This window comes from Morchella importuna (assembly GCF_003444635.1).
Source record: "Morchella importuna strain M04M26 chromosome Unknown Morimp01GS014, whole genome shotgun sequence".
Taxonomy (NCBI): Eukaryota; Fungi; Ascomycota; class Pezizomycetes; order Pezizales; family Morchellaceae; genus Morchella; species Morchella importuna.
This window is the reverse complement of record NW_025763411.1, coordinates 760,605-770,838: the sequence shown is the minus strand read 5'-3', so window position 1 is coordinate 770,838 and position 10,234 is coordinate 760,605. Positions and strand designations below refer to the sequence as shown.

The window sequence follows — 10,234 nt, the reverse complement described above, 5'->3', positions numbered from 1 at the left end:
TCTCAAAGTTGGGCACTTTAGTTAGTTAGGCAACCCCCCTTACGTCCCGATAATATATCCCACTCTACATTCCTATCCATCGGGGCGGTTTCGTCGGCGAAACCTTTGAATTTGCCCGTGGCTAGTAACCAAACGAGGGTATGAAAAAAAGCCGAGTACCTGTTTCGGTAATATGTACTCGCACGTCAATTATGTATTTGCCCAACCAGCAAAACCAAAAATCGAGGTTTTCAACAACTTATAAAAAGCCCCACACCTAAACCAAAATATCAACGACCAAGTATAGTATAATTTTGATAAAGGAGGTCCATGCTTCAAATTCTTGGCCCAATTGAGATACTGGTAAAGGTGACCCTTTTAGACACATTTCACCTTCAGGGCTTGTTCTTTGTAGATATGGCCTAAAAGTGGCCTGTAGAGTCTTTCAGGTGTCTAGATAGAAGACACATAATTTCAGGGGAGATGGGAAAGCTCTCTGGATTCTGTGTGTGTTTTGCTGGTTGCGCAAATACATACTTGATATGCGAGTACAGTATGTCCTCCAGGTACCTGGAGATGCTTATTTGTTATTGAGTTTGATTTATGCGCCCCCGTTCGGTTAACTCATGTCCATACCCGTTTCGATCGTGTCAAAGACTCTTGATCTGTCAATCGGGTGGCTTTTATGCCCAATCCTCTTTCTTTCATTTTTGTTTTGTTTTGTTTTGTTTAGGTTGGAGATTGCCGTTCTTCTCCACAACGTAGATGTGAATCTCTCTCAGTTGGGTAACTGTTTGGCAGATTGACTTCATCTGGGGGCTACAGTACATGTCCTGCCATGCACAATATATAGATGTATGTATGTATGTAGCTGTGTGCAGTGTATATTTCAACTCATCTTGAGTATATGTACCTACATATTCCCTAGGTATAGGCGGAATGATGTTCCTGTTCCTCTTTCAATTTCACGGTCCCCGCCAGCCATTCATGAGCACTGCTACTTGAGCTTCCTCACGTTATGGAATCAATTCCACGATGGGAGTCTAGCTGTGTGGATCGATGGGAGAAGACCATCTGTTAATGCGATGGACAGGCTAGACATGGGGCGCAATGCAATCACCACTCAGCTTGAGGGTACGGGTTCGAGATGATATCTACTATTCCCTCCTTCCTCTTTTCTTTTTTGTAATCCACCATAACTGTGGATATCGAATCGAAATACCTGGAGCATGTGTACACGGTAGAGTACTAGATTATGTATCCACCTACTACTCGCGACCAGCAACAAGAACCCGAAAATGCACGTCCTAATCTGCAATTTCCATTGGAGTAGAAGTCAAAAATACACCAAAGACTTGCAGCTGCATATTCGGGTTCTTGTTGCTGGTCGTGAGTACATACATGCACGTACATACGCCATAAAGAAAGTAGCCGTGCACTTGGGTCTGTATTCCCCACCACACCGGCACCAGCGCGGGAGCACCCGTACCCCCCCTAACCCACCCCCTCCTCAACATCAACCTCATCCTCCCCAGCTTCCCCCTCGATTGCTTTTTCCTCCCGTCGCTCGCCACTTGCCTACCAGAGGTGACTGAAACCGATAGCCGTGCTGCGCTGAGATGATCAGCGCGTACGTCTGTTGTCTAAGCTAGCTTTTTTTTTTCTTTCTTTTTTTCCCTCCCTTTCGTTCTTTTTTCCTTCTCTCTTTCTTTCCCTACTGCCATTCCCAACGCCGTGTGGGGCCGCTTAGTTTAGTAGGGGGAGCTCGATCTTGGTCTTGACATATGGGTACGGATGGGTGGGGGACTGAGCTGCTGCCGAACGGATCGAAGGGTCCAACAACTTATTTGGGAGGGAGGTGAGTGAGTGAGTGAGTACTCGTGCTTGACCTACCTCCCCTTCTCCTTCTCCTCCTCCTCCTCTGTTCTGCTACATACCTCTATAAGTAGTCTGGGAAAAGGTCACTCAGGCTGCATGATCTTGAGATTGATTTGCAAGCTACTTAGAATACCATCGATTCTGCCCTATTAAAGTTGCTTTCATGCTACTGTTTTGATCACCTTTATTAGTTGAGTATTCAACGATTACGGGTCTACGTTACTACTGGTACTACTACTACAATTCACTATCACTACGATACTACCACTACTACCGCTCCTACTGCTAGTGCTACTGCCACAGCTATTGCTAGTATTACTGCTAGTACTACTAGTATTACTTGGTGAAGATCATATATCCCTCTTTCGTCCGAGTTGGCTGTTGTTGCTTTCTTCGCCGACAAACCCGAAGCCCTCCCGTGGATACCTGGTACCTCCTGCCTACCTAGTCCTACAGCGCCTGCACCACCTGCAGCTCCTTCGAAAAAGCAAAAACATATACCTAGCGGCTCTGCGGAACGCAGGGTGTGCGGAGATCCCCGAACTACAAACGGCATCGCGACATAACCACCAGTCAAATCCATATACACTCCTCACATCATCTCAATTGCAAAGTACAAGCTTCGTATATCAATTGACAGTAAATAAATTCCAACATGGCCGATAACTACAACACGCGCACAGCTTCTTTCGCGTTCAACAACGGCCCTTCATCTTCGAATGGGTCGAGTGGGGGGAGCCAGTATTTCCACTCCGCTTCCACTCCCACAGGTACCAATAGCAGCGGCTCCACCACGGATCCTTTCTCAAACGCTGGTAGCAACTCTGGCTCTGGCCCCTCCCCTACGGGAAGCGGTAGCGGCGGGGGAGGAGGACCAGGAGGAAAAGAGGAGGCACTCCAGTTTGACGTCATCCACTGGTACCCGAAATACCAATCGTGCCAGCGGTACTTTCTTGAAGTCGCGCAGCACAGTTACCCCTGCCAGGCCCTCGCGGCATTCATAAATATCAAGCTTCCCTTTCAGCGGGCTCCCGTGATGCAGGGCGCCGTGTCAATCCAACCACACATGCCGTCGTCGTCGCGGCCGCCGCAGTACCGTAACACGGGCAGCTTTCCGATCCACCCGACGATTTCACAATTTGGGTGGGTGTCATTGCACCCGTATATGCGCCGGCTGGTCGCGACGGGCTTCGACGCTGCTGCGATCCTGCATGGGTGGTTTGGCGACGATTGGGAGAGCGGTGTGGGGCCGTTACATGAGCAGGAGAGGAGAAACTACATGTTCGCGGCAAAGAGCGGCGGGTGGAAGAGCGTGAAGAAGCAGTACGATGAGGTCATCGATGAGGCCGTGCCGTATCTGATCCCTCTGAGTGCGGTGGAGAATGCGGAGATTGAGGGCGCAGAGAGTCTCTGGAGTAGGTGGTTGGCGATGGAGGATTGGATGCTTGGTGCGAGGGCGCCGGCGGGAGATATGCAGGATGAGCAATAAGGCGGCAGGGTATTGTGTGGTTGTGTGGTTGCGGGCTTTTTTGGTGTTTGGTTTGGCTGCGTTTGCCCGAGCTTGCAGTTGCAACTGGGAAGCTGAGGATTTTGTTTACTTTTTTTATTCTTAGTTGTTTCCTTTGTAGTACCATGGTTTGGCTTTTTCTTTTTTGTTTCTCGTTTTTACAGTGCTGGGTCTTATGTGATATTATTGTTATCTCTTATTGTTTAGGTTTCATTGTTCTTTTTTCCTTCCTTTCCTTCACAGCTGGATTTGGAATTGTAAGTAAATGGCGGGGGTACCGATGACCTTTATTGGATTTATTTAGTTTTATTTGGTAGCTTTTTTTGTTGGTTATAATTAAGTAGTTACCTTTGAGTTATTCTTTCTTTTGTTACTTGTATTTTTTGGTTGGGAGTCTGGAAAAATAACATAGCATTCCTGATATTCGCCTTGTGTGTGCATGTTTATTAGTAGGCCTACTATTTGTTACTACATGTAATTGAGAATAATTAAGCCTACTAGTACTGGATCGGTTTAGTACTAATCTAGTCACTTGGCTAAATTTACATGTAGCCTTGGTAGTGGTAGTAGTGGTGGTGGGCACGTGGATGCTAAAGAAACGTACCGCTGCACACCAATGATTGAAAGTAAAAATCTATATAATCCTCTCCTTATTAGATATCTAGCCTTCCTCTTGCAGTCCTACATATACACTGTTGTTATAATAAATGAGCTATAGGATTAAACCGGCTGTGGTATTTAACTGATTATGAGCTTATAATATTGGTCACTTAGGCGGCGAACGGTGGATCATCAGCTCTCACTCGGCACAACCGCTGATCCCCGGTAATAATAATGATAATCTCTTATACCCGCATGCAACCGTGAGGCTATGGCAACGTTCAAGGGGCTACCTCTGTCCTCGTTTGAGTAAGTGACCGAGGAAAACTTCCAAAACCCAGCCCCACCGGCAAGATGGGTAGCGGGGGTGAGGGACACGCGATTCGAACCCGTAACCTCTCACTTTGCAGTAAGAGGTAACCGGACAGCCATCCCCTGCTGATCGCTGATGAAGATGCATGTATCTCCAAGGAACACTGAGAGAAGGGTGACAGTACGATCAATTTAAACTATATGGATGGAAAATACGCCAAACGCAGCCGGTATATATCTTTACAGCGCATAACTAAATCCCGATACACGCCATAGCGTTAGCTGCATGCGATATTCTTGTACCCAGAAAGCAATAAAACTATGATTTAAAAAAAATACTAAATCCCGATATATCGATAGGGAACTTGAAGGTACTAGCCAGATATAGGTATGAGATAATTATGGATTTATCTGATGCATTATGTCACCTAACTCAAGTAGTAGTTCGTAAGTTAAAATTGCTCTTCGGCCTTTTTGTCTACATGTAATTACATGTACATATCCACCACTTGTAATCAATGTTTTTTTTTTCTTTTTTCGCATGATGATATTAACAGGATCTAAGATAGAGGGATGTAATATTGAAAATGGGTGAATGATCGGAATGCACCAATACCTGGTGCCAAGCTGTGTTAAAACTTTGATCATAGGCTGTCCCTTTTTCTTTTTTTCTTTTTCTTTGTGGGGGGCGTAATTAAAGCCACAGGGGCGGTTGGTGGAGGAGGTACGTTGACTCAGATTCAAAACATCAAGAAAAAGCCACAATTTTGATCGGCCTCACGAAAAAGGTTAGTATTTTGGATGACAGCTTGAAGAATAGGTAATCGGATTTCTCTAACCTCGTCTGTCAATAAACGTTGCACCCCCCTATGTAGGCCAAGGTAGTGGCTGACGCTAGTAACAAATCTTTATCAATTATTCCGTCTGAATCAATCTCTAGCCAATCTTTCATTCGAATTTGCCCTTCCCGCATGAGAGCGTGCAACATTGATCGAGTAAGGATTCAGGATACGTATATGCTTACCCGCAGATTGTTTTTTGGTTTTAGTGATAATATATGACTTATGGGCTCGGACCTAACAATTCCAAATCAGCCAACCAATCTACCCAAAAGCTTCCCCTACTGATGCAGAATGTTCTAAAGGGTGTATATTATATTTCTCAGAAGTTCCTTTAGCCAGTAGGAGTCTCTACACCAAGTTGGTTGAAACCTACTGTTTTAAGATACTAGAAAAAAATTAAGCGAATGCTCCCAAACACCCCACCCCGACAGAACCATGAGAATCTTTGCCTTTGACATAGTCTACCTACCTATTTCTACTTGTTTCTCATATCTAGTGGTTGTGTAGAAATTGATGCTTGTCAGATTTCCTTTTTGCTGGTTGTTGCGTTGCGTTCTGGCAGAATATTCTACTTTCACGTCACAACCCTAACCCTATACATACAGGCGTGGACCATACTAATCATTGCCAGTGCTGCCAACTGCATAGCCCTACCTAAATCTCAATTTGGGAAGACCATACGATCTATCTACGTCTCAGCCCCCGTGCCTAAGATCGATCTCTCTTGGTGGAGGAGGACATAAGACAAGACCTTTTCTACTCCTGGGAGCTAGAGGTAAGTAGGTAATACCCACACAACGCTCATGCAGCTACCACCAATTGAGGGCTGAGCTGGCTGATAAAGTTGTGTACTCGGGAGGACTGGCTTACGTCCCTCTTTTGCGGTGGGGGCGAATCCCTCGCCTTGGATTACAGTGAGGAGCACAAGACCATCACGTAGAAGTCTCGCAATGGTCTGGATTCACTGTCTCATAGATATCGAGAGCTTTGCCAGGAGGAGAAGATGCGTTGGCTGATTAGGCCGATGAAGATCTCGACCTTGGTCCTCGCATGATGTTTTAATTAGCACGGCAGTGAAAAAAATGAAAATCTGAAAATTGCGTCTTGCAATTGAGGTGTCTTGTCTCACGAACCTCCTTGGTTTCCCCTTGTCTGGCCCTAAGTCTTGAGACAAAATTGTCTTGTGCCCATCATTACATGTTACTCCCCGGTAACAATCCTTCTTGGTCCTCGGTACTATTCGATTATTCAAATACGATGTTTGAGCCCGTGGTAAGGATAAGGCCTTAAGAGTTAAGACCAGTATTCTTTGGGCTGCTTTGAGGCACATACCCGGCGCAAGACATGATGCACTTCTACGGGGTTGTGAAGGAGGCCTGTGGAGCCAAAGCTTTCATTTCAACCTTGACTCGTGATCTTGTAATCGCCGGATCCGGAGCTTGTGCTAGTTACAGTGTACGTACGGATGACCCTGAAAACTAGAAGAACAAGTTTGAAGAACAGTTAACATAAATAATCATAGGACCAGATTTTAGCGGGGAGCTGGGGGGTGGGGATAATTTCCTTATACACACTCACCTCTACGAGATATATTGACTGTGACCAACTAGCCTTCCATAAACAACAAACTTCGGAGGTTTATTCTATGTTTTCTTCGATATCACCAGTCTATTCACGGTAGAACACCAACCTAAACCATGAAATATCACTCGGTTCAGTCAGATCACGCTTGTTGGATATAGTTATTGAAGTTTCAAAGTAAATGAAAACTTTATGAAAACTTTATGAAGACTTTGTTGATTGGTTAATTATAATAGAATAAACTGCTCGATATCGCGCGGCACTTTTATGGCCATGTATATCCTCCTAGACTCAGAAGCCACACCCCAGCAACGTTTTTTAATGTGTGGCTTTTAAAACGATGGCAAAACCGTGTTCAAACACGCCATATCCCTATATTATCCCATTCAATCTGTAGCTCTATATCTAGCTAATATAATACCCTCCCATATCCATTAATCGTTTAATTCACTTCTCGATCTTTTTCTAACCCAAACTTCCACCAGAGTGGGCAACCTAATGGGAAAGTTCGCTCTCAATTGAAGTCCAAAGCTCGGTTCAGACTGACTCGTGTATCCTCATAACCTGCCTTATGAAACTAGCAACCTGTCTCATCAAATACTTCATTTAACCGTGACATCTTTCTATTTCAAACCCAGGGGTCCGAGACTCACACAATCAAAATAAACTTGAACTCTCGCTCCTAATTATACTCAAATTTGTTCATAGAAAAGCCCCCCAACAAACCCTGTGAGTCTCCTAACACCGGTCCTGCTTTGCTGAAACTTTAATGAGCTCTACATATCTACAATTAAGTTCTCGAATTTTGTTTCTTAGTTATCCTCCCCTCCCACGAGTTCTTGATCGGATTTAGCTTCTAGATACCACACGCAGAACATCCAGGATTCCATAAACCAGTCAAGTCATGGTTCTAAATCAATGTCAGATAGTGAGTGATATCTGGTGCATCCAGGATAATTCATTGATTGATTGATAATTCATTAATTGTTTGCAGCGGTGCGTCCAGGATACATACATATGCGGTCTCGAAAGAAATACGCGTATGTATGTATGTACTTATTGCGCGTGCAAACAATATCACAACTAATCCACATCCGCCTGTCAAAAGTATCCAAATCCTATACTCCATCCTAGGTTTACAAACAGATATCCCTACGTACTCAGCGAGCTCTGCGCTCCATCAATGTCGGCAGTAGACTGGGTATAGATATGGGAATGAGATAAGCTGTCTCGAGATATGGAGTAAGATAAGGTGAGTCTGAGCGGTGAGCGAGATAAGATAATTCAAAACCCAGGAGTCTTGAGACACTTTTGACCCTCACCACAGGTATATATGTATTTTCAGCATCATCTCTACATTGAGATTAATAATTCGGGCATCTGCTTTAACGATCCTAACATAAATTAAAACCATCAAGAATCACATTCTTTTTACAAATTCTCGAGACTACCACGACTTTTCCCTTGTCTCAGGTTTTCTGGGCTTGATCTGAGGGGTACTGCAAGACGAGTTGAGGGTCTCGTCACGTTTCGTCTCGTCACGTTTCGTCTCGTCACGTTTCGTCTCGTCACGTTTCGTCTCGTCACGTTTCGTCTCGTCTCGTCTCGTATCCATCACTACTTGGGCGGAATCGAGTGATACTCGGTGCTGGTACAAGCCTAAGATATGGTGCAGCGTGCTGATAGCCTCCACGGGTCGATATCATATCAAGTTATTGGAATATGCTTATATGTAGCCAACTTACCGGAGGTTAGTATATAGAAAAGGCTCTTGTAATATTCTGTTCCAGGCGAGGTTCATAATTTTATATTATCAACGCTAATGCATATGCAATACCACTCATGAGAATGCCCCCACATCTGCAGAATTAAACAAAAAAAAAACCCCCCCACATCTGCATTCACATCGAATATACCGAGTGATAACTGATGTCGGGCTTCATTACGTCTTTCAAATTCGAAAATAAACGCCCGTCGCGCGATATCAACGTCAATACCAGAAGCCGGATATCCGGCTCATGGCGCGCCGCCCTTCTGAACCCGCAGCGACGATCTTAAAGACCCTGAGCTACTTATTTCACGATAGGCGACCGCGAGTGATACGCGGTGTCTCTGAAAATTAGTCACCCGGCGTGCAATATCAAAAAACTCAGTTTTTCAACCACCCACATGTGCCATTACTGTACAGAGCTTTCGCCCCGATTTTGTGTTGCACGCACTCATATTAACAGGGCCGATCGGACGACCACCGAACAAAGCAAATCGCCAACATAGGCACACTGCAATAGGACCGACCGACCGGCCCACGGCCCCCACATGCACCACACCACCTGTCACTGGCTGTCATCTCTTTGCTTTTTCTCCCCATCTTACCTACACTGTCGATCTATCCGCCCTGCAGATGGTGGTGATCTCTTCACTAGAGTACAGCGAGAGGTAGAAACAGGGGTCTAAAAACAGGGTTTCTGTGGATGGGCAAGCCAATAGGACTCCTCCCATATTTCTACAATGGTGCGGCTACTTCCGCTGCGCTTTTTTTTCTCTTTTCAGATCGGGAAAGTGCTCGTACTGGGAGAGAAAAAAAGAAATTCTGGCGCGAGATGAAACGTAGTGGTGCGTAGCCATCGGATGAACTTTTCTAGAGTATGGCAGTGAACGGAGTGATGTTGTGGGGGAGCGAGTAAGACGGCGGGTGAGTGAGAGTGAGTAAGATGGGAAGTGAGGTGTGGTGCAGTGGGTTAGGGGTGGCGAGGCCGAGTGATGGGCTGTGCAGACGGTACACATCACCGCATGTGTACCGTATTCTTCATGCTAAAACGGTTACATGGATACATAGAGGTGAAACGTAGCAGAGAAGATTGCCTGTAGGTATTCTCGGTTTCTCTTACGAGATGGCTACTTGAGGGGAGAGGACTCTAGGGAAATGACTACTCAAGCGACGGAGCTAGCCACCGGCCTTCGCAAGCCTTCTGTCGCAGCCCCAGCGCCGAAAACGCACAGTCTAGGTAGGGTACGAGAAAATGGCTGTCCAAGGAATGTATATGATGAATAGAATGAGCTGACTGGGTAACTGCTTTCGTGCAGCTGTACCTCTAGCTCTACCGTCGACATCACCGACCACGCTGCACAGTTCAGGGTACGAATAGTTTGAACATGAGACATATCGAGGTACAGCATCCTCATGGTAAGAGCAATGATCGCGCCAGCAAAAACGCCGTGTTACGCTACCTAAATCCAGTGCGAGACGTTACCATTGATGCTGGTGTTCCCGCTATATGGTACTTGGTAAATCACAGCTATATCTCAACTAAAGACTCGTACCCAGCGTCTTGGGCTCGCTGCGCTGTAAATGAGACTACCCAATTAGCCAACTCCAAGCTTCGAAAGAACATTGCCACTTCCCTTCATGAAGTCTCGGTCTGATCAGGTTGCCACCGCACGTACGTCTGGACGCATGTATGTGTCAATATCCTGAATTGTGAACCGAAATGCCACCAACACGTGCACGCACGCGTACAGTTACGCACAAGCCACC

The 10,234-nt window shown here is 45.6% G+C and overlaps 2 protein-coding genes across 2 annotated transcripts; one reads left to right on the top strand and one right to left on the bottom strand.

The window, feature by feature from the left end:
• Positions 1–2,512: 2,512 nt before the first annotated feature.
• On the top strand, positions 2,513–3,346 carry LAJ45_05380 (uncharacterized protein; the record flags this gene model as incomplete). The annotated part of the gene is made up of 1 exon (XM_046114951.1): positions 2,513–3,346. The coding sequence occupies one exon, from the start codon at positions 2,513–2,515 to the stop codon at positions 3,344–3,346; it is 834 nt and encodes a 277-aa protein (XP_045971988.1).
• A 4,800-nt stretch (positions 3,347–8,146) lies between these two features.
• LAJ45_05379 (uncharacterized protein) lies at positions 8,147–8,500 on the bottom strand (the record flags this gene model as incomplete). Its single annotated transcript, XM_046114950.1, has 2 exons — positions 8,147–8,378; positions 8,445–8,500. The coding sequence occupies 2 exons, from the start codon at positions 8,498–8,500 to the stop codon at positions 8,147–8,149; spliced, it is 288 nt and encodes a 95-aa protein (XP_045971987.1).
• Between the last annotated feature and the right edge of the window lie 1,734 nt (positions 8,501–10,234).